The following is a 24,221-nucleotide window of genomic DNA, read 5'->3' as shown; positions in this document are numbered from 1 at the left end:
GGCGGGGATACGGCGCCCCCGGTGGGCATATTTGGGTTACTGCACCCACAATTTCTCAAAGGCGCAAATGACATCATGGCAACTGACAAAAATGTCGACTGAAGGTGACGTCGCGGCTCACCTGTTTTCCGGGTTTGGTCATGTGACCCAAGAACCTCATACCCGATCATGCAAATACGAACGACAATCAAGATACCGTTGAGTAGCACATCTAAAGGATGACGCAGAGACAATGATCAAAAGTAGAAGCTAAAGGAAACGATAGTACTAATAATGAACCAATATATTAGGGGTAGGAGAATTTATACAGGTAGAAAATCTCTTTTTCCTAGCCTTTTTATCGTCTGAATGTCTAATTGAAAAAAAATCTTGTTACAGAACACAAGTTCTCACCCAATAAATTTGGAGCAAGGAATGCGAAGTGTTGACATGAAAATGAGTACATTCATGAAATACATAGAATTACCTTTTTCTCTATTGTTTTCAACAAAGCCAGACAATACATTCGTCCACGCTTGGTCATGTGACACTTGCAAGGTGAACCCTAAGGCAATGTGGAGTGATTCTTCAGCGCACGCTTATTTGTTTGCGTGCAAAACCCGTTTTTTCTTTCATTATGACCTGTTATCGCTTCTTTTTCTTCTACTTTGCAATGAATTTAAGGATCTGGAGTTACCTACTACCTAATTGCTCTGGCAAGCAGCTGACAGTGATTGACCGCGTTCTGCGGTAGAGCCTCTGGAACTTTTCAGGTCCGGTGGTGTGCGATCCCCAAAGAAGAATCACGTCCACTGATGGCTTCTACTGCAGAGGGATCGGAGCGTCCACTAAACGCCCGCCCGGCTCGCTGAGTTATGTCGAACGGCACAGGCACGGCACAGCCTTATATGTCCAAATGTTGAGCGCTCGGTAAAATGACAGCACATGCTTCTCTGCTTGACTTCTAGGTCCTTGTAGTCCAACTGTAGTCATTTACGAGATTTTGCGCCAGCAAACTAACCGCACACAGGCATTCTCAAAGACGACGTTGTGTATGTTTCACAATGTAAAAAGTTTCTGGCTGTCTCGATATAATCCTTGGAAAACGCTTTAGTCGCATCACCCCAAGCATCAAGATTTATAGCACGGTTTACACACCAATTGAAGTTATCTCGCCGAGCTCAGTCATCTTTAGGGGCCTGCCCTGCGACAAGTGCGCAAACGTCATCTTGGCCTCAAGTTGCTGACCGACAACAATGCGTGGAGGTCGGGATAGCTTGACGTTAGCGGTTTTTTTGTGTCGTAAAGTGGATACGCTTTCAAATAAACCTTAGTTTAGCAAAAATATATACGGATACGAATGCCTTTTGTTTTTCACTTGTTTGTCAAGTCCGGGGCCCTAAACAACCCGGCCTGGTTGTGAAATCAGGTTCAATGGGCCAATCGGGGTGTGAACAAACGCCTTCATTCCACAGACATTGATATGTTGCCGGTGGCTCGGGCTGCATTATGTTCGTGTGCGCGTGACCTTTTCATTTGATGTATGAACATCCATTATCCGCAACGTTTGGCTGCAGTCTTTGCGAGTGCACGTGGAACTACAGTATAGAAGTAATCACACCTGAAGGAAGGAAGAGCGGTCGTTTTTGAGACCCCCCTCCAGAGTTTTTCATGTGAGCACGATGTACTTGTACAACATAACCTTCATGAAAATGTTTTGGACGAGCCGGGAACAGGAAAAACAAGTTGAGAAAAAGCCTCAAGGATATCCTGAGCACAATTGTCTTAAATGAAGCTGTTCTTCATTCCACGCGAAACTTCGAATGACGCTGCCAAATTGGTGCTACTGGTCTCATATTATCCCCTGCCGGTCATATCAGTTCAGTCCATGTCATTTTGTTCTACGAGTGATAGAACGTTTGGATTTGATAGGAATTAAAAAAAAAGTATGGTTATATTACATTTGCATGATACATTACACTTGATTTACGTTACGTACATGGCGATTGGTGACTTCACATTAAAACGTTATAAAATAGCCACACTAGGGACATCTAGCGGCCGGATAGCGTCAGAGCAGCCACAACACAACATTCAATATACAGTATTCCATAAAACCAATACACTCAGTCTTACATTAATATCTGTCTAACTTGTCTGGCCTGGTAAAATAGCTTGTCAGTGCTTCTTAACCTTTTTTTCGATGGTTAATGGTCTCTCGAGAATTTAGGGAAAAATATAAACAATTGTTCACAAACTATCAACGTAAAGTGTTCTCTAAGATCAGATGAAAAAAACGCTCTTGAGAGCTTTAACTGCATTTTGTGTGTGTGTGTGTGTGCCAGAATGTCTGTGTGGCTCAAACCATTCTGAAATGGATTTTTTTTCCCTTTAGTAAAGAAAATATTTCGAAAGAACGAAACTGTGTCATCCATAAATGAATTTGCGATGTAATTGATAGTTGTGAAAAAGCGGAATTTTCGCACCTTGCGTACAAATTTCATTTCTATTTGTATTTACGCACGATCTAGTGAGGCGGGTGATTTGTATCAAACATCCGGTTAAAGAAAAACTTTAATTACTTGTAAAAGTAAACACAACAGAAGCTCAAAATGAATTAGATAAACAATCTTTATTTCCACATCTGTTATTTATAAAATTGTATCCACATTCAACAGTGACAAGGCAATATGGACAATCCGTTTGTTTTTTCAGGTTGAAGTCAGGTTCGAGAGACTTTTTGTTGTTGTTGATCTCTTTATTGAAACCGTTACTTGGAAAATCTGCCTCCATTATGATCGAAAAACAAGGTCGGCAGAGATGGTCGGTGAAGCACGAGTCTCAAGAACCTGCTTTCACACCCAAGCCTTCGCTCTATCCAGTCATAGGACTTCATTGCCCAGAATCCATTACTGCTGCTTGCTCAGCGAAAACCGCAGTTCACGCAAATTCTTCAACGTATTCGCACCGCAAATCATACTTGTCGTTAGCATTTCACAGCATAACGATTCTCACGCCGTGTCTTTTCGAATACCAAAAGTCACAAGCAAATCCCCGAAAGTCAAAATCAAAAATGAGAAAAAGGAATATCCGTCTAGTCTGCAAAAAAACACGCGACAAAGAAAAACAGAAAACTCGTTTGACGATAGCACTCCCCCCCATCTATTTACTGTATAAATTATTAGTACAGTAATACGATTCCATGCAATCACAAATACAGAACTGAGGATTCAGTAGTAAATAAACATACAGGGGCACAAACTTGCCTTTCTTGGTGTTGCAATTTTTTTTTAAAGAGATGTAACATGTTCACTGAATTTAGCAACTCGTTTTAGTCCATCGCGTGAAAGGTTCGGCAAGCAATAGTTAAAAGAAAAGCCAACCACCTGACGAGAAACAAATAATCAAGAGTTAAAATAAAAGTTAAAAAAAAACAAAAAAACACTCGACCCCCGTGTGTTCATTCAGTCAAATATATTATTATTTCATTATGTAAAACATTACCCTAAGAGACTGAGAACATGGAAGGAGTGAAAAAAAAACAACTGCAGAAAAAGCTACACGCACACAATACATTTAAAAAATGCCGACTGAAACACATTTGATTGCTTTTCCTTTGTCAAAGACGGGCTGCAATAAAGCAGCGACGGAAGCGGCGAGCTCACCGCAGTCCTAGCGCAACTAGTGCAATCACACTCCAAAAAATAATATTTGGGTCCAAAAAATAACCCAATGATTGGGCGAAAATATTTAGGTGGGTTTGACCCAACTTTCAGACTTGTTTCAAACAAAGCGAGCTCATTTTTTAGCTTGTCTGGTACAAAACGAGCAAAACAAATGAAGCCAAATATTGGGTCAAGCCTTTTTTTGACCCACAATCGGGTTATTTGTCACCCAACTGTTTTCAGAGCGTGCGCTCCGAAGATGGAAGAATGCTTTGAAATCACGGCATCGCACTACTTGAAGAAGAAACGTGATTTGCAGAAAGTCGGGCAGTACTGCCAGATGACGCGCACGCAGGCGCGGGCGCGGGCGCGGGCGCAGCTTCGCTAGTTCCGTACAGTGACGCGATCAACAAAAGCAACCGATCAGCAATTTCAACAGGCCAGTCGGGCCACCTTCCCCGCATTGTCACGCTCATAAGTTTGCACTGGACTGGACTGTTGGACAAAAGCAAAAAAAAAAAAAAAAAAAAAATCATTCACTCACTGACACTCAAGCCAAAGCTGTCTTCTTTTGCCCCTTGACCGCGTAGTGATGGTGAATGACGTCGATTGAAGGAGGAAGGCCCGTGTCCAAGTGTGTTTGGGGGAGACAACTTAATTCTGCCGCCATCTCCTCCGGTACTTCCTCTCGTCATCACCTGCCAGAGAGAGAGAGGGGGGGGGGGGAATCTAATTCATCTAATTTAAAGACAATTTCTCAAACGGTTCTATTGGGGTTAGTAAAGAGGTACTTGGACAGTTGGACCTTTCCGTAGAAGGGAAGAGAAGAATTTGGGTTGCATAAGAGATGCAGAGGAAGAGAGAGAGAAAAAAAAGGATAGTCGGTGCAAAGAAGGAACTGGATTGAATTCTAATGTTATGCCGTGCACCTCGAAAGTTAGTCGATGCAACGCAATGTTAGTCACGTATAAGCAAGCACCCATTTGTATTTCTAGCAGCTGTCAGCCCTAGAGGGGCAAAGCCCACTTTTAAGTGAGAAAGTGCCAAAATTAATGAGCTACAGTAAATGTTTGATTCATGTTCTAATCCATTTGTCATTAATTCATGAAATGTTTCATTAATTAAATGACACGTTTCGGCAATTCAATAAATGTTTCATTATTGAAACCAATTTGTCATTAATTCATGAATTGATTGTGGAATGAAATAAACTATGGATTATATGTAAAACACACACACACACAGCATATATATTTTCCGTATTTCACTAATTATTTTCGGGTCCACTGCTGCGGTGTTTGATGCATTCATTTTATCATTGATTAAACCTTAATTTAACTAAACATTTAATAAATGAACGACATTCAATCAAACATCGAGTGATTTAATCCCGAAATGAAACGATTTATGAAACATCTGGTTAATTCAAGACAATTTTGCGAACATAAGGCAGCGAGCGGTGTAAAGACAACATTGGATTCGGAAGATACGCAATGAGGCCAGCCGGGCTCATTATGGCCGCTCCTCATCAACAAACAGAACAAGAGGGTTGAAGGTCATCACAGGAAAAGTAAACGGCTTTCAGAAAGGCTCGGCCATCTCACGATCGAATCAAGTCAGCGGGAACCAAAAGAAAGTTTGGAACTACCTTCAAGATAATTCCTGGAAATGCATTTTAGCGCCTCATCCAGGAGAATGACGGGAATTGAAATTTTCAGGACCACCGTCCACTGAGACCAACGCAGAGGGGTGACTTGGAAGATCAGCTGAATGAGAAAAACCATTGAAAAGTTAGATAGCCGTCTGAAAAAAGGATCCGGCCATAGACAGAGCTACCGCAATGAAAAAAAGCTGTCGACTGTAAACGCTACGCAAAAGAACGGGGCCATTTTCACTCGCGATTGGGACAAAGGTACAGGAGATAAAAGTCCGAGAACGCCGTGTTTGCGGCGTATAAAGATGTCACGGTGTGCGTTCCTGCATGCAAAGGTCGACGCGTCAACCTTTCGGGAGCGGCCGGCGGGCCAACGGAGCTCCGTGAAGCACTCGGGCTGCTATTTGACTCCTTGGCATAGTTCATAGACCGATGCCTACATACTGCGCTCGTGTTTATCTTGAATCCAAGAACACTAGATAGATACACAGTAAACGGGGAGGAGGGAGTCAGCGTACTCACTGGCATGGGTTCAACATGAAGGATTAAGAAGTGCAGGGAGAGAGAAAGAACCATAGCTCCCAGTAACCAAATATTGACCCAGGGAGGCATTCGGAGAAGGGACTGGTTCTCGGACAAACTGCGGGAGGAGAAAGTGGCATGGATCACAACATCGGAACACGCTGACGGCTCGACGCGCACGGCTAAAAGGTTTGATTTCGTCACGCTGAACGTCGCCGTTACCGGCCGTTCGATGCAATGGCGGAGTGGAGATTTTGCAATAAAAACACATGCTTACAGATGAAATACCTAACAGCCTATTTTCACCTCCCTTTTCCAAAATCTTGTTCTTTTTTGGAAAAAAGACAATAGCGCTCGTTTCTACGGGGAGCGGCGAAAGCAAAACGCGGTCCTTATTATCATGCGGAACTACTGAGCTTCTGCAACACGTCATCAAAGCTTCTCGGAGTCGTTTTTGAAGGTCGTTTTCCGGGCGTGTTGTTCCGGCGCCAAAATGACGCGCTTCTCCCTCCGGCGGAGATGTCAAAGGGGTGCCGCCGCGCGACGTTTCACCGAGACGTCCACTGACCTGTTGAGCGCGTTGAACATTTCGATGGTGACCAGCACAGACAGGGCCATGGTGGTGGGGTAGCGGGATTCAAACACCCGGCAATCTATCCCCTCAAATACGGGGTTGTCCTCGCCGCACTGCATGAAGTGTCTCTGCGGAGGCAGACGGACGGACGGACGGACGGACGCGGGCGATGTCCCGTGAGATACCCGAGCCCACCTTGAGCATTTCAACTCACCAGCTGATAGAAGGACACTTGCGGGCCTTCCTCGTCAAACAGGTACCACCACGTGGCTGCGCTCACTGTCCCGAGACCCACGTAGCCTAAGACATCAAAAAATACAAAGAAAGTCATTAAAGAAGTACTAAAGCCATCACTTACTTGAGCTTCTAAAAGCATTTTAGGTACTAAAGTACCTAAAACTATTTCAGGTATAGTTTACATCCCAAAAACCCGTCGTACTGTAAGTAGCTAATTGGAGTAAGTGGAATTGTGGAGTCGTTGCTTCAGGTGCATCGCCAGTAAATGAAGAAATGACTGTAGGTACGAAAAGCACTAGCGTTCTAGGAAGTAAAAGGAAAGAAGTAATCGACTACTGTAGGTGAAGTACTGAAAGGGTCAATGGCTTTGGGCTCGAAAATCCAGTTCGGGGATAGAAACGCGAGAAGGAAAAGCGCGCCGGAGCGGGTACCTCCGACGGCCAGGTAGCGGAAGAAGAGCCATCCCGAAATGAGCGCTTCTTCGGGATTCCGCGGAGGTTTATCCATGATGTCCAAGTCGGGGGGGTTGAAGCCCAGGGCGGTGGCGGGCAGCCCGTCGGTCACCAGGTTGACCCACAGCAACTGGACCGGGATCAGAGCCTCGGGGAGACCCAGAATAGCCGTCAGGAAGATGCTGCGGAGGAGCGCCGACACGTGAGGGCTGCGGCGCGGGGGGGTTGCGGCGCGGGGGGCGGCGGCGGCGCGGGGGGCGGCGGCCTCTTCCTCACCACACCACTTCACCGACGTTGGACGAGATCAGGTATCGGATGAACTGCTTCATGTTGTTGTAAATGGCCCGGCCCTCCTCCACGGCCGACACGATGGTGGAGAAGTTGTCGTCGGACAGCACCATCTCCGAGGCCGATTTGGCCACCGCCGTGCCCGAGCCCATCGCGATGCCGATCTCGGCTTTCTTCAGGGCCGGGGCGTCGTTCACGCCGTCCCCGGTCTGTGGCCGCCGTTGGGAAAAGGTGTCGTCGTTTGGGATGAGGTTTCATTTCGCGATTTTGCCCGTTTTCATTTTTCCGTGCCGCGACAAACGGACCGACTCCATCGGACTTCCCGCCCACCCCTGCGCCCGGCTACGCCAAAGCCGTGTTTTGACAACTCTCGAAATCACCAAAGTCAAGCTCGCGCGTCCTCACCATGGCCGTGATCTCCCGAAAGGACTGCAGGTAGCCGACAATCTTGGACTTGTGAGCGGGCTCCACGCGGGCGAAACACCGCGCGCGTTTCACGGCCTCTTTCTGGCCCTCCGGGGAGAGGTCGTCAAACTCGCGGCCGGTGAAGGCCTTTCCTTCCGCGTCCTCCTCCTCGCCGAAGATGCCCACGCGCCGGCAGATGGCCACGGCCGTGCCTTTGTTGTCCCCCGTGATCATGATGACGCGAATGCCCGCCTCGTTGCAGAGCTTCACCGAGCCCGCGACCTCGCTCCTGGGCGGGTCCAGCATCCCCACGCAGCCGACGAACGTGAGGCCGAGCTGAAGGACAAGCGCCGCGCGAGGCTTACCATCCGTCCGTCTCTGCTATCGCGACTCGAAATGTTCTTGTCATTACCGATTTCGCAGAAATCAAAAAGTCGGCCGTGTTTTGAGCGCTTTCCACAACAGGTTACCTCGTAGTCCGCAAACTTGCTGGGATTCTCCAAGTCCATGTGGTCTTTGCGCGGCGGGTTATCACGGGTGGCCAGCGCCAGGCAGCGCAGGGTGTCCCTCCCCGTCCCCCAGTCGCGGACCTTGGACATGAGCTGCTCGCGCAAGGCTGTCGTCAGCGCCACCTTCCCGCTTCCCACGCGCAAGTACTGGCATCGCTCAATCACGCTCTCTGGAGCACCCTGTTGGGGGGGGCGGGGGGCATTAAATAAAGACTAAACACAAGCCAAGCCAAAGCTTGCAAATCCTGCGACATTCTCCCGCGCCTTGATAAACATCTTGCTCTGAGAGCCCGGCTTGACCGGTGTGCAGTAGACCGACATGGACTTGCGATCACGAGAGAACTCCAAGGTGAATTCCTTTTTCATCAGCTGCCTGATCACCTGAAGGAGAAAAAAACCCAACAACAAATCTTTAACGCCTATTCTCGTCTCGGCGCTGCTGTTGTACTCTGCATTGGCCCGCTTCAACCACTAGATGTCCTTCGAGGTCGCTCTACTCTACCCCGATGATTTTGAAAAGGCACTTTCAAATAGGTTCTCTTTTGCCTAAGTGCTAGCGCCGCAGTCACAGAATGACCAGAAACACTTGTAAGCCGCGTGTGGGAAAACGCGTTTCGCACTCAAATGAAGCTAAACGTTCATCATTGTGCAGTTTATAGACCGCGTTCACCTTTATCTAGTCTGTTATTGACAATTTGGCCATGTCCAAATTGTCCACTCAAAAGCCCAAATCTCGAAGCTCACCGAGTTGCAGGCCCCAGCACGCTCCACCTTGCTGAGTCCGGAAAGGTCCGTTTTGAACACGTTCATCTTCTCCACCAGGGTTGTAAGAGCCGTCTCTGTGGCTTCCCCCACTTTCTCATAAACACCTTTGGCCTGACAAAAGATGACAAAATGACGCGTGATGATGGAACGTACGGACCGAGAAACAATTTATAAATACGTCTTCGGGAATGAATGGGTTAATAAGCTTTAATTCTTCGCCCGAGTAAAAAGGGGACTCAACCTGGTATTTAAATGATTATTTTTTTCATTAACTCATTTAATACTTCCTTAGCCTAAATTTTAAGGGAAAAAAACCACATACATATAGATAGATATAAATAGGATTTTCACACCGGTGGTGAGTCATCCGATCGAGTCTCTTTTTGAGGTGCCGAAAAGCGAAGTAGGGGCGAGGACACGCTAACGGCCGCTCGTTTGTTGGCGTGACGGCGCAAAGCAATAAAGCTCCCGCTTCCCCTCCGGCGCTTAAAGGGCCGGCGGAAGGAAACGCGGCTCGGCAAACGGCCGGGCCCGAGAGGATCCGTGCGACTGAACTCGCGGTCTCCGCGGCGCTTGCCAAGATACGCCGAGAGGCGGGAAAAGCCATCGCGACTTTTCTTCATGGAGATCGGGATCAAATCGGAGCAGAAGTACACAACGCGGCCGCGGCCGGACGGCGAGAGAACTGTTGCACATTTAGCGCCAGCGCGTGTTTTGAACCACCTCGTTGTAGTCCAATGACGAGTCGTTGCACATGGAACACACGGTGGCCAACTCCAAAAGTCCATCATAGTCTCCGCACTGGACCGGCCGCTCGCCTTTCAGGCTGGGGGAAAACACGCCGCGGCGCGAAAAAAGAAAAACGACACGGGTGAAATAGGCGTGCGGAAGGCCGAGTCGGGCCGCGCCGTTTGCCCGAGCCAAGTTACGGATGGGGTGACCAACACGCGCGCCTAGATTTCAAACTTACATCTGCCCTTCAGGTGCATACGTCGATCCCGTTATTGAGAATTCGTGCAGTGTGCAGCTGGAATTCTGCACTTTGTCCACGACGAACATCTGGAGAAGGGGAAAAAAAGAAAGTCATTTGCAAAACAAGTCCTTTCGCTTTGAATATGACACACAAATGCATGCTAATTTGTTTGAAAAACTTCAATGACGTGGCATGGCAAAGACAATTTAGCCTTCAGTGAGTCACCCCCCCCCCCCCCATTCAGAGTTGATCATTTTTTTATGAGCTGGGGGGGCGACTTAAATGTAACGATGAAAAAGTTCATACCCATTGCAACCACGTCCTGTGAAGCACCTGTGTAGTCATTATTATTGTGTAGGGTCAACTAAAAGCTCCAGGCGCGGACGGTGTGCGGAGGGCTGGAGAAATTGGCAGGAGCCCCGTAAGCTTCCGGCAAATCGGCCGCCGGCTATTTGGGGACTTTGGCCAAAAAGACACAAGAGTGCACGCAAAGCAGCGAGTGAGAAATATCACACGATTGTTCCTTCATCCGCTTTTTTCTCATGATCTGATCTCCTGCGGTCTCCACGGTAACAAGGCACAGTGTGATCTGTGTGACTCAGTGGCAGTAGCGCAAGATTGGATTTAGCCATCCAATTTTCTAACTTGCTTGTTGAGGGCAAAGCAATGAGGAGAATGAAGCCGAGCACGTTATTTACTCCGAAGCAAATCTTAATCAATTAGCAGTCAAAACCTCATTTCAAACTGAATGGATTTCAATTTTCGCCAATCGAATTGTTCACAATGGGTCACGATTGACAGCTAGCACTGTAAAAATTAGGAAACGGGTGAGAAACTCCAGGCCATTTCACACTGGTAAATAATATATCCGGGTGAGGAAATAAGATGCTTTGGCCGCGCAAACGTGAGAAACATTGCCCCCTGGCGGCAGCGCTTGATTTGACGTTTTCAATGTTAATATCGCTTGATTCATCGTGATAAAACCCATTTGCGGGCCGTGTGTTTGACACCCCTGGCTCGGGCAAACCTTTCACCTGTATGAATGCTGTAAAATGGACGCCAATTTTCAAGAAAAATAATATTAATCTTATTTATGGCAAGAGGGGAGGCGCCATAAGCAAGTGTACAATATTTAGGCAAAGCATGGAACGAGATCATTTTTCAAAGTCCTTCCGCGCTAATACGTAGATCTCCACAAAGAATCCCTCGTAGCAGATCGACTGACTACCGGGTGAAATAACATCATCCTTGAGGGTATCATAAAACTTTGAGAGATTTAAGTGGCGGCCACGCGCTCATGCAACAAGATGTTCATTGTAGTTGCAGTTGACAGTGTTGTGAAACTCAAATTGCATCACACGGATCTTATATTGCGCAATTCCATCACTTGCGCGGCACTTGTAATATTTTGCTCGATAAGAGCGCAAGCATCTTAGGAGGGAAGTCTCCGGCAGCCGCGTTGTTTGGAATGGGAGTTATTCCCGAAGGCCGCCGCTCTTGGGGTGGGGAGCGGGGGCCTTTAGCTCAATATTTGCCAACGTCAGCTGAGCTAAGTCTTCCCGCGCCTGCGGCGAGCGCGTAGGAGTGAGCTCGCCGTTTGAGGGAACTCCCTGAAGCTGCGCGCTAATCGCGCACAAAAGACATTGCCAGACGGGAAAAGCATTTGTCGGATGGGCCGCGGACCACGCGTCCGCTCGAACGCCAACTTCGCGTCGCTGGCTCGTGCGCGACCGGCTTAAAGTCGGGTTATTTGGCCATTTTACAGCGGAAGATTCTTTATATGGTGAAAGAATTGACGACTGCAACCTTTGCAAAGCCATTTTTCGACTGAAAATGAGGCGGTTTGTATTCAAGGCCCGGGAAACGGCCGGCGCACGGACCGGTGCCGGGTCGCGCGGCCACTTACCCTGCAGACGGACATTTGATTGGTGGTGAGGGTCCCCGTCTTGTCGGAGCAGATGACGGAGGTGCAGCCGAGGGTCTCCACCGAGGGCAGGCTCCGCACGACGGCGTTCTTCTTGGCCATGCGGCGGGTCCCGAGCGCCAGGCAGGTGGTGATGACGGCCGGGAGGCCTTCGGGGATGGCGGCCACGGCCAGCGCCACCGCTATCTTGAAGTAGTAGATGGCCCCCCGCGCCCAGGAGCCGCCGTGGACGGGGTCGCCGAAGTGGCCGATGTTGATGAGCCACACGGCCGCGCAGATGAGGGAGATGACCTTGGAGAGCTGCTCGCCAAACTCGTCCAACTTCTGCTGCAGCGGCGTCCTGTCTTGCTCGGTGGACGCCATCTGATTGCGGATTTTGCCGATTTCCGTGGCCGCGCCCGTCGCCACCACCACGCCGATGGCCCGACCGGCGGCGACGTTGGTGCCCTGAGCAAAATCGGACAACATTTTGACAAAAACGTCCAGTCCCTATTTCATTCCATCCGTCGGTCGGGAACGCGCTTGACAAACGTGCATATTTTGGGGCATTTGGCAACATCCCGGATGGAATACTGACCTGTTCCACTTACTTCCACTTTTGTAAGTCCCCACGGATTTTTTTTTTCTTTTCAATTTAAAAAGAAAAAAACAAAGACACGCGCGGTGAAGGTTTCCCGCATGCCGGCCGGCCGGCCGGACGAGGTAACTAAAAACGAACTTGCCACTTGAACTACTGCAGTACGCATCTTTACTATAAGAAAAAATGCTCACAGAAAACAACATGTTTTTCTTGTCTTGATTGACGGCTCTGGGGTCGGGAACTGGGTCGGCGTGTTTGATGATGGACACGGACTCCCCTGCGCACGGCAATAAACGTTTGAATTGAAACGGGAATTATTCATATATTTGTTTTTACAATTGGGAATTTCAAAAGTACCTGTGAGGATGGATTGGTCCACTCGCAAGGTGGTGGACTTTATAGTTGTCAACCTGATGTCAGCTGGAACTTTGTCTCCGACTGAAACCAAGACAAGAACAAAACAAAAGTGTTTTATGTCGCGCTTAACGGGGCGTAATCAAAGTCAACGGTTTCCGCATAAAGTTTGCGTCGTCGAAGAATTCATTTGTGTTCGTGATACTTTGAAAAGGCTGCTCCTCGCCTTGTTTGTGCCAGACTATTAGTTTTTTTTTTTAGAAGGCGTGGGCACGGGCGGCGACGATGACTTCATCGAGCCGTCAGAAGATCCGCTCCGGAGGCCTAAACGAAAAAGCCGAGCCAGAGTGCGGGAGACTGAGACGGGGCGGCGGGCGCGGCGCGTTTGCGCGGGAGACGGCCGCGGGCTTCAGCTTGGCCGAGGGGAGGAGAGCGAAGGCCCGCCTTTCCGATCCCTCCGCCGGACTTGCCGTTTTTGCAACGGGCCTCCCTTTGTCACCACGCGATCCGAAGGCTATTATTTACAAACGTCGGGAGCGCGTGCCGCGCGGCGGCGGCTCAAACGGAGGTTCGTGAGGGCACTTTAGCGGCTGCGTGAGATTCGAAGAGGGTTCCTGTGGGTCTCAGTGAAGCGGAGGGTCTTTTGAAAACAAATCAGTTGGCCCTCTGCTTTTGCCACGGGCGGACGGTCAGAATCTGCCTCCCGCATAATAAATTGGCAGAGGAAATGCCACACGGCGCGGGGAGAAACCGGTTTCCATCTCCTCGGGTCTTGTGTAAACCCTCACGCGGTCCTGACGCCGAGAGCGCCGCAGTCAGTCAGTCGGTCCGTTAGAAGCCCGAAGGAAAGTTCCAGTGGAGGAGCAAAACGCAAAACGCCGGCCAAATGACCTACGAGTACGCTGCGGGGGCGGAACCCGGAGTAAATATATTGATTCGATTTTCTCTTCTCTTGCCGCCCTTTTCCCAAATCTCCCGTTTATTTTACGTTCAACAGCGACTAACCGTACCGGTGTCGATTTCAAGTAGCACTATGGGACATCCGTACTACGATTCTCCACATTTGAGTTCGGGACTCGACCCAGAGAGAAGCAACGACTCTCACAAAAATAAACATAGCAAAATTAACACCTCTCTAAAGAGTGCATCTGCTTAATTTGGATTCATTAAGCAAATGATATTTACAGAGCTAGTTGCCATGACGATGAGGTCGCGCGAAAGTAGCGGCGGCGGTAGCCGGGGATGGAGCGGAGGAGTTTTGACGCTTGGCGACCTGCGCCGGCTTGTCTGCCGGTCTTGTTGAGTGCGCGTACGGAGGAACACGCCGGCCGGCCGCGACTAGCCCAAATTCCAAAGGACCGTCGACTTACACGGTCGGAAAACAATCAAAAGGGAGCCACACGCGTATACTCGACTCATTGCTAACTAATTGAATGAATCCATTTTTTGGGCGCGCGTTTGGATCGGCACGGCTCTTTCCTTTCGACGTTGCGGGAAAGGCTTTTTTTCACGATTCGGTCGCCGCTTCGCTCCGTCATAAAATGGTGAAAAACGCCGGTCGTTGTTTTTCAAAGTAAAAGCATAAGACGAGGGTAAATAGTCTTCTTTCAACAGGATTGAAGGCTGAAATTTTCAGGACTGCGCTTCCCCAAAGCAGGAAGCCTAAGGGGTGACCTAAAAGCTATTTTTAGAGGGGGCCGCTTTGTAGCGGGGGACCAGTGCAGATCCCGACAAACGCCCAGGCGGTCAGACTGAGAGGATGGAAAGCGGAGGCGAGCGGAAAGCTGCGGAAAGTTGGACGCCGGGGAAGAGCGTTGGTACGTGCGCGACCGGGCCGCGGCCCCGGCACCTGCAAACCCGCGGGAAAAGAGCGTTACGTCATCCGGCGGAGCCGTGAGGTTTCCAGACTGGCGAACGGGCGCCGAAGGCCGCGGGAGAACGCGCGGAAGCCCCGGGGAAGGATAACGGAGGCTTCTCGCGGCCGGGCTCACCCGCCACCTCCACGATGTCTCCCGGAACCATGTCCCTGGCTTTGATCCTCTGCACGGCCCCGCGGTTCATGCGGTACACCTTACCCATCTCGGGTTCGTACTCTTTAAGCGCCTCGATAGCGTTCTCGGCATTTCGTTCCTGCCGAAGAAACAAAAGAGCATCGGAACGGTCAAGTCCATTCCTTTGTCGCGTACTCGAATGAAAACTTTTCGCACGGAGCGCTTTCGGGACTCGCCGATGACTTTTTCACTCGGTAGGATCTGCTCGTACATTTTTTGGGGGGGGGGGGGCGGTACAGCATGACCGTATTTGCAGACATATAGTCATCTCAACTTGCATTTTATGGGAACGAGGGTCTGCCATAAGCGCCCGCTGGCAAAATGGGCCAATTATTTCAAAGAACACATTAAATAAAAAGGTTGTGGACATTATTTGATTTTTTTAATATATAATATTAATATAATATTTTTAATAAACAATCATTATTATGATTCAATTTTGATTCAAGGGCAGACCAAGCACTAAAACGGTTGATGTATTTTAAATATAAGTGAGATTTATTGTCAGTGGCGTGAATCCACCCCGCATGATTTCTTCCTTTGCACTTTTTGATATGTCAGCTTTGACGGATGGCTAGGAAGCCCGCATTGTTCCGACGCATCCATTTAACGCGTTGACTTGCACTTTTGAACGCATTCGCGGCTGGTGGACGAAAGGCAAATTCTCTGGCCGTCATTCAAGCTCGACAGAAGGGGGGACGGCATCTCACCTGCCAGACGCCGATGACGGCATTGGCGACCAGGATAAGGAGGATGACGAGCGGCTCCACGAAGGCGGTGAGCGTCTCCTGGCCTTCCTCCAACAAAGCCAACACCTGGACGGACAAACGCCACGCTACGCACGGTACGGTATATACGCTGCGTATTTAAGCCCGGAGACGTTAAGGCGAGCGAAGCCTTTCGTCGGGATCCGTTCCCGGACATATCCGAAAAAGCTTAGGTCCCGTCAATCAAAATTTATGGGGGCAACTTTGGAGGATGAGGAGAAAAGTAGTGCGTTTGCAGTACAGTATTTATAAAAGTAGGTTCATAATTAAGGGGGAACGCGCGATTTGGTTTTCCGCGTTTGGAATTCTTTTTCACCGGGCAGAAAAAGATTCGACAAGGCCGAAAAGGTCCCGGCGATTTTTTGATGTTTTAGGCCCCGCGCTCTATCGTTACGGCGGCGCTTTATACGGCCGACCGACCGTCCGAAAACGCGCCATCCGCCATACAAAGCGACTCGTTCCGTAAACGCGAGGCGCTTTCAGCTCTTCCGCGTTAACGGGGGAAACTTCTTCCGACGGCGCTCGAGGAAAAACGAGCTTTCCGAGCCGCGCCCGCCCGCCCGCCCCGGGGGCCGTTACAGAGGGCGTATTGTGTCGCGGACATTTTTGGAGCCATTTTCCCCCGCTTTCAGAAAGAGCAAAATTCCAAAACGCCGGCGAGGCGCTCGTAACGGACCATTCCCCGTCCCCGCCTCTCAAAGCGGGGTGACACTTTGAGCGCTTTCCAGGCGGAGCTGTGTTTTCAAAGGCGTCGACGGAAAGCACATTCGCGCCAAAACAGAAGAGCGGCTCCTCCCCGATGACAAGAAGACGAAATCGCGGCCCAGCGGCTCCTCCCCGATGACAAGAAGACGAAATCGCGGCCCAGCGGCTCCTCCCCGATGACAAGAAGACGAAATCGCGGCCCAGCGGCTCCTCCCCGATGACAAGAAGACGAAATCGCGGCCCAGCGGCTCCTCCCCGATGACAAGAAGACGAAATGGCGGCCCGCCGTCCCGAGCGTTCTTTCGGAAGGAAGGCGCGCCGCCGCCGCACGCTACGCTACTTACAAAGGAGACGCAGGCGGCCAGAAGCAGGATCCTGACCAGGAGGTTTTCAAACTGCTCCAACACCAGTTCCCACAGGGACTTTCCTGGAACGCACGCGCGCACAAATGGGTTGTCTGGAGGGAGTCAAAGTCGAGAAGAGCGACGCGTGGAAAGCACGCGTAACGTGGTTTCCCCAACACCTACTGTACAGGCGGCAGAATTAATAACAACAATCGTCATCCGCATTTAGCGGCGGGGCGGGGCGGGGCGGGGCGGGGCCGCCCGCTTAATCCCCCGCTCTCCACAAAACAAATGGCTCCGGACATTTAATGGTGCAAGGGGGGAGGATAGAGGCCCGGCTGGAAAAATCAATATTTACCTTCTTCGGCGGGGAGCTCTGGAGACGTCCCGTCACAACGGTCGGAGGAGGAAGTCAAGAGGTCGGAGCGGAGGGGGAGAGAGAAAAGGAGAAACGGTTGGGACGGCCTTCGGAAGTTAACGAGGCATCGGCCCCGGCTTAAGACGACCGGCTCCCTCGATCGTTTCCCACTGCGCCCGCGGAACTCTCTCTTCGCTCGAAAGAGAGTCGGGTCAAAAGGAGAACGTTTATGGGAGAAAACAATACAGAAACACAACGGGTCAATTCCAGCCAATTTCAGGGTTGCTTTTCTCTTGTACGAAATGCCGCGCGCCGCTAAGGAGGAACTTTCGCATTCTGCTCGTTAAGTTGGAGCTCATTTGCAAGTTTGCCACAAAATCCCACAGCCCCACCGCGAACTCTCGATGAAAACGCCAGTCGCCCGGCAGAGAAGCGCCCGCTCTGCAAAATGACGACTTTTGTTTACGACTTGCGAACCCACTCGGTCGGGGCCAACGCAAAGAAACAAAACGGTCTTGACTGCGGACCAATCTAGCGGAAGATTCCACGTGATCTCGTGGGAAAAGAAGCAAGACGCAGAGCGCGCCCACCCTAAGCGGCGCGACGGAAAGAAGCGGCGCCTTTCTGCAGCGGACGTCGCTACTCCATCGCGAACGGCGACCGCGCGGGGAAAAGGCTTGGAGCGCGCCCCTCGGCTCTCGGCCCTCGGCCTCGGCCGCCCTCCAAAAACTGGATTCTGGCGGTCGCTCGCTTTGCGCTCCGCGCAAGCGGAAAGACAAACAAAACTTAAAGGCCCCCGTAATGGACCCGACTTTGGCACTTGAAAACCACGCGCGCGCTCAAAATTCCCCTCCCGAAAGACATTTTAAGCTTGTTTTCCGACGATTCTTAACACAATTTGGAAGATTGAAAACCGCGATGCCAGAATGATGTCAGAGAACAAGACCATCTTCCCAAAATAGCCTTTGGCTCCGCTTTGCCTCTCGTGACACCATATTAGCCGCTTTGAAGGGCAATCATGTTTTAAGTGATTGCGGAGAGTGAAACTGAACACCAGCCGGGAGCCGGTCCGCGAAAGATGGACCGCAAGGACACGGTCCCGATTGGGCTCTAAAGAAGGCCGGGGGAAACGTCAACCCGGTTGGCTGAGTCCACTTTAAAGTAAGTCGAGGTCGGCCTTCGGACCGCCTCCTCCTCCTATCTATCGGCCGTCCGCATTGTTGGAAGGACGGCAAGGGAGAAAGAGAAAGGGCTATTACACCTTTGGGATCGTTTCCAATTATGAAAAAAGGGACAAATTACTCATATTCAGCTTTAGAAGATAAGAAAAAATATGGGGGGGGGAAGGGAGATTACGCAATCTAAGGATAATAGATTTAAAACACGTTTGATTGCCAGCACAGTCAGTGTTTTTCTGCTAAAGCTAAAATATGATACAACATTTGGCTTTTCTCTGCTTCTTCTTTATTTTTGGGAACAGATTCTTTTTGTGGACAAATATTTCTTTGCAATGAAGTTAATGATGGCGGGAGACAAAAGACGGACTGGGCGGAAAGACGAGACGGCGGGAGGGGGAACGGCTTTCCCCGGCGCGCCCCCGAAGCCCAGGATTCCCTCGCAGTCGGCGTCAAAGCCAAAAGGCTTGCCCGGTCACATTCCCCGACGGCCTCCTCCCGACGGGCCCGGACGACGAAGAAAAAAGGGCGCGTCTACGCGCGGCACAAGCGCGGCCAACGCCGAGCAAACGCGCAAACGCTTCCCGGGGAGCGTCGCCAGCAACGGCGAGGGAGCGCGGGAGGAAAAGCCGGAAAGCCGACTTATTTCTTTCGCCGCTTCACGTCGTTTCATCGCCGCGGCGCTTTGACCCTCTCCGCGCATCCGTCGGCGGGCTGACAAAGACGTCCGCAGATGAGCGGAAACCAAATAAACGCTCCGCCGACAGTTTGGTGTACATTTCCACCGTGGCTTTCGGTGCCGAGCGTTACCGGAAAAGGAAACCTCTCGGGGGCCCGTACCTCTTCGCTCGGAATATCGGAAATGCGTAACTAAGGGCGCCGCCATATGAAAGACCGACTTCCGTTCTTCGGTTGTAGGTAATAGCTGCGTTGTAAGTGCGAAAACACTGCCATCCCATGGTCACAGTTGGCACTACGGTGTTCAACTGCCTTGTATTAGGTAAGCGTCAGTCAAGGGGGTCAGCCACCCTTCATAAAAAAGAAAAACTCAATTTCGTTATTTAGTACTCATTTAAAAGATGAGAATTATGGCACTGAAAGCTAACATTTTTTCTTAATGCACTAATTACACGAGTGAAAAACATTGATGGAATTAGTTTATAAACATTGTGTCAATTTGAGATTTTTTTTTTTTTAAATGATGACAAAAGACTATAGAGGGAGCCCGTGGGCCAAACAATTTCGGGTGCTACCTGGCCAAATCAGACCAAGACGGGTTAATGCCATTCAATAATAAAATGGCAAAGCCTCACGGGTCTCCCCGTTTGCTTTGGTTGCCTGTCGTCTCAGGCGACAACCGCTTTTGCAGCTTTGAAGGAAGCTCATTTGTGGGCGGGAGGAAGTATCTTCAGGAAACCTTTGCAGCCAATCATCGGTGGGAATGTACAACACATCTATAAATATCATAACGCCAACCGCCCTAATAGCTAATGTATGATGGCTTCCGACATACATTAGCCCTCATAATGATCCCACTGAGAAAAAAAAAAAAAAAAGCTCTGAAACACATTAACAAAAGGTGAATGGAAAATGTTGCTAATGTTCCTACACGATTACATAATTATCACAATACTGTATAGCAACAGTGTTGCATTAAGATAAGATGAAACTCCTATTTCTTTTCCTCGTATGGCATCGGTGAGGCTTTGTGCAAATACTCGGCGCCTTCCGTCCTCTCCTGTCGTCGGCGAATGAAATGATGCGTCATCAAGCGCTTATCATTTCTGGGCAGCGCAACGTAACAAGGAAATCTGCTTGTCACTTTGAGAAACCTCAAACTGGAATATACTACTGCGGATGACAAAAAGCACACGCCATATCAACCACAGAATGTTTACAGCTTTTGGGGCCTATTCTGCGAGCGTGTTTTTTCGGGTTACTGATCATAAGCAGGGAGAAAAGTTTGCTCCAAAATGAACCCGTTCACTGCCGTTGACGGGTATCGACGTCCGCCGTTCATTTTTACCTTTGTTCGTGATGGGCAGGACGGATGGAATGATGCGCTTTTTCATGACGTTCCCAAAAACATTCAAGGCCTATTTGTTTCCCTTTTGTGTGTTTTGCGACTTAACGTGCTTGTGTCAACGCCGGGCCTTTTACGACGCCACCCAAATAAACAGCACGCCGCGCGGTCAAGTAGAAAGTCGGCGCGAGACGGGGAGGAGAAGCCCGCCGTGCGTCGCGCGAGAATAACATCGACTGAAGCTGCCAACAGAACAAGTATACGCAAGACCGCTTTGCCTTAGAGAAACTACAATAAAAAAAAAAGGGGGAAACGGGTATCCCCTTGCACTAGCTTTTATCTAAACGACCTCGCGCGCGCGCGGGCACGCACAGGAAGTTGACAGCTAAAAGCGAAAAGCGACGCTATCTGCGGCGAGACGTCGCTTTTTCCATGAAGTCATCAGCGCCTGGGTGTAAAGCGGCAAACAAAAGGCCGAGTGTTTGACTTGCACAATATGGCGCTCGCTATACGGCAGCCGGCCGCACATGCGCATGCCGAAGGCGGGGCTGCACACATTGGAGCGGGAAGTCCACAAAAGGACGCAAAAAGGAATTTCAGGATGGTGACCAAAAGGTATACGGCTACGTAACGGCGTCTAACCTTGAACCCCGAAAGGGGAAGTCGTGTCAGCGCAACATCGTACGCCGCCGGATTTCATTCTCATGTTTAACTATTATAACGATGGGGAAAACGAAGCCTCATGAAGAACTTTTGCACTCCTCTAGATGGCGCTGTTTGTGCAAGGACGAATGCTAGTCCCGTGGAAAAGCGTCCAACTCCTGTTGCTCGAGCGATTCACGAGGCTTTTTGACTCATCATTACATACAAGTTGCACTGCTCTCGTCGCGAATAAACATTGAGAGCCAATGCGCCCCATCGAAAACGACACGTGTGGCGGCCGTACTCGTAGGGTCGACCGTTTCGTCGAAGGGAAGAGCCATTTATATCCAGGCAGCTTTTGACACCTTTTTTGCGAAAACGTCAGACTCGGCGTGGCGCGGGCCAAAAAGACGGGCGCTTTGATGTCGGGCGATCAGCTGTGTTAAACGGGAGCTTTGCCAGCATTTGGGGGCCATTTCCCTGGACGGAGGGGGCTTCCCGCCCGGACTTACTCCATCTTATCGCGCGACTCGTATCCGGGCCATTTTGAAGAAACGAGCGCTCAAAGCGAAAACAGGTCGATCGAGCTTTTGCCTTTGATCGGCGTCAGCGCCCCGTCTCCCAATCGGAGCGGGGGAAAGCGCTTCCTGGTGCCGAGCCGGCCGGGATGCGTGCGTGCGTGCGTACGCGGCGCGTGTACGCAGAAGGACGGCCGGCGGCTCCTTTCTTTTGCTTACTTAGAGACCGGATCTGACTGACGTACGACCAGTTTAGCAGGAGTTATTTTATGCGGCCGACTGCATCCTTGAAGGCTAATTGGCCGGGCGATAAAAACAAAGAAAGTCTACTCAAATCGTCCCGTTTGAAGAAATACTCGACTCCGTTTACTTCTTCAAGTTTTGAGGCAAGTATCACAAACATTCCGCAAATCAAAAAAGGCGTTGGAAAATGTTCATTTAGATACAAAGCACAGTTTGTTTGGATACATTTATTATTTGCTACCCGCTCTATTAACTCGTGTCACGTGTTCAAGCAAAACCAATATTTGTACGTTTCTGACCGTGCTGGTTTTACTAATTGAATTGAATAAAAGTTTTGAACTCTGCAAACTTCGGCAGCGTAGTCGTCAGTTTGGCGGTTGAAAACATTGAATTTCCTGGAAAACAGCGAGGAAGATGGACAGGCGGGCGGACTCGGTTTGTCATCCTTTTCTCACTCCGCTGTAGAAATGTGCTTTTTCACCAAGCCTTCCTCTCCTATTGGACTGAGCCCATTTGTGTAGATCGTGCGGGTGCGTCGATGCGGGGTTCATTCAAATGCGTGCGTAGTGAGAGTTAGTGCGAGCGGGTGTGTGCATTGATCTGTTTGTGGATTTTTCGCATTCTTTTGAACGAGTGCTCGGCGTGTAATGTGCCGCTGTATGCGTTGGCTCGTCTTGTTCCACGTTTGAGGAGAGATGCTTCAACGATTTCCGAACGATTTCGAATCGACGCCACCCTATTACGATCGCAATTTGAACCGAAAGAAAGGAAGGAAGGAAGGAAGGAGCTAGTATCAAGTCGGACATCGAACGTCGATGGATTTTTGCAGGTTCCGATCGAGTCTTTCGTCCGCGAGGAGGAAAAGAAGTGAAAGTACTCACCGTTGGGCCCGTATTTGTCCAATTGCGCTCTGACTTGCTCCTGAGTCAAGCCGGTGTTTTCATTCACGCCGAAGAAGTGTAAAACTTCCGCGGCCGGTTTACTGTGCGCGTTTTCCATCTCGGCGGCGCTTAGACGACGAGCTGACGAGGCGCCGGCTCGGATTTCCGCGGTCGGACGCCGAGACCACCTGGCCGAAGGCCGAAGAGCCAAGAGCGAAGAGCCAAGAGCGAAGAGCCAAGAGCGAAGAGCCGGCCGGCTGTGAACGAGACGCGACGCGCGCTGCTCTGCGCTGCGCTGCTCTGCTGCAAGTGCTCGCCTGCCGCCGACCTCATGAGCACGCGAAGGTGTTTTGCTGCTGCTGCCGCCGCCGCCGCCGCCGCCGCGCGCGCGCGCGCGCCGCCTCTCATCTGTCGCGCGCTCCCTCCCGCGCGCCTATTGGCTGCGCGTACCTGGATGACGGCGCACTCGGGCCAGCTGCCGCGGGGACTTCCTCCCAACGCGGCACGTGACCAACACAAGTTGCTCCTCGTGACGTCACACGCGTTGGAGCGCAGGAACGAAACAGACGCAGGTGAAAATACAATCTTTTCCGTTTTGTATACTTCTTGTGTCATGGGGTTCTCCGGTAGATGGCAAAATTATCTGCTGCTATGTACAATGTAACTATCGCCTGCAGAAAAGAAGAACCACATAAGAGCTCCAGTAAATATGAGCAACAAAACCTTGAGGTGTCAAATATTCGGCCGGGATGCACCTGGAATTCAGTGGTACGGCGTACCAGCACCTCCCAACTTTAGCCTCCAATCTAGAAAGTTCACGTAAGCCCACGGCTCGCTCTTAGGGTACGCTTTTTTTTTTTTTTTTAAAGAATTAGATTTTAAAAAGCAAGCTAATCACGTTGTTTTTGCAGACGTGGCACAGCTAGCTAGCCGCTAACGACACTGCTGCTGCTTCTGCGCCCACTAGCATTCACTGGCTAGTTCCAATATGACAAAAGATATTAAAAAAAAAAAAAAACAATATGAACGCCTGCTCGTGAAGTGAACTCAAATGAAGAGGCTTGGTCTCATACAGAAAGATACATGTCCAAATTGCAATTTAACTGGGCTGGTAGCGAACGGGTTAAAAAGTCACAAAACTGTGAAGTTGTCTGGTCTACCGAAATATCAGAGTGGGGTTCGTGACTAATGACTTTTTTTTTTTTTTTTTCTAGTTAGCAATGTGTGCAGAGTAAGCTCAGTGTACACTCCAAGTTGATTTTGCATGTCATTTACTACGGCCTGGGGACCTGTGAGTTTACTTCCTGGAAAATTGCACCGTGACATTATGTAAAACGCCTAACAATGACTCCGCAACGCAGCCGTTTTAGTTTGAATTGACTATAAGCTCAAGTGCAACAACCTGCCTTCATTTTTCGGGGGTGGGGGGGGCACAACCGAAATTTGCCTATTCATTCGCTGACGGCAAGCTTGCCCCGGGGAACGGAACACGACGTATTTACTTTCCAACACTTCGCGTGAGGTTACTATAGGACACACAGAAACGGGCCTTCTGTTGGACCTTTGCTTACCAAGTAGAAAAAAAGCAAGGCCTTCAAATTCTGTCCCGCCTCACAGCCGGGAGGGGACAAAA

At 50.0% G+C, this 24,221-nt stretch overlaps 1 protein-coding gene and 1 long non-coding RNA gene across 3 annotated transcripts; one reads left to right on the top strand and one right to left on the bottom strand.

Annotated features, from left to right (window-relative positions):
* Positions 1-2,592: 2,592 nt before the first annotated feature.
* On the bottom strand, positions 2,593-22,733 carry atp2a3 (ATPase sarcoplasmic/endoplasmic reticulum Ca2+ transporting 3). 2 transcript variants are annotated; one of them, XM_088441715.1, is made up of 21 exons: positions 22,589-22,733; positions 17,107-17,124; positions 16,749-16,831; positions 15,643-15,747; positions 14,873-15,011; positions 12,885-12,965; positions 12,719-12,804; positions 11,930-12,394; positions 10,021-10,109; positions 9,774-9,876; positions 9,030-9,161; positions 8,550-8,666; positions 8,247-8,465; positions 7,777-8,112; positions 7,360-7,580; positions 7,063-7,265; positions 6,609-6,694; positions 6,389-6,522; positions 5,821-5,938; positions 5,293-5,410; positions 2,593-4,342 (listed from the first exon to the last, which is right to left on the bottom strand). In XM_088441715.1, the coding sequence occupies exons 1-21, from the start codon at positions 22,704-22,706 to the stop codon at positions 4,299-4,301; spliced, it is 3,015 nt and encodes a 1,004-aa protein (XP_088297841.1). In that variant the 5' UTR covers positions 22,707-22,733; the 3' UTR covers positions 2,593-4,298. The 2 variants fall into 2 exon arrangements, with proteins under 2 accessions (XP_088297841.1, XP_088297842.1); XM_088441716.1 differs by lacking the exon at positions 14,873-15,011 and having other exon boundaries at positions 15,643-16,831; positions 22,589-22,643.
* Positions 22,056-23,599, top strand: LOC148408270 (uncharacterized). The gene is made up of 3 exons (XR_015868661.1): positions 22,056-23,160; positions 23,266-23,407; positions 23,500-23,599. It is a non-coding gene; the product is annotated as an uncharacterized LOC148408270 (long non-coding RNA).
* Positions 23,600-24,221: the final 622 nt, after the last annotated feature.

The sequence above is a fragment of the Hippichthys cyanospilos genome, chromosome 18 (assembly GCF_059441005.1).
Source record: "Hippichthys cyanospilos isolate Australia breed blue-spotted pipefish chromosome 18, RoL_Hcya_1.0, whole genome shotgun sequence".
NCBI lineage: Eukaryota > Metazoa > Chordata > Actinopteri > Syngnathiformes > Syngnathidae > Hippichthys > Hippichthys cyanospilos.
Note: the sequence above shows the minus strand (reverse complement) of the source record. Positions and strands in the feature narration are given on the sequence as shown.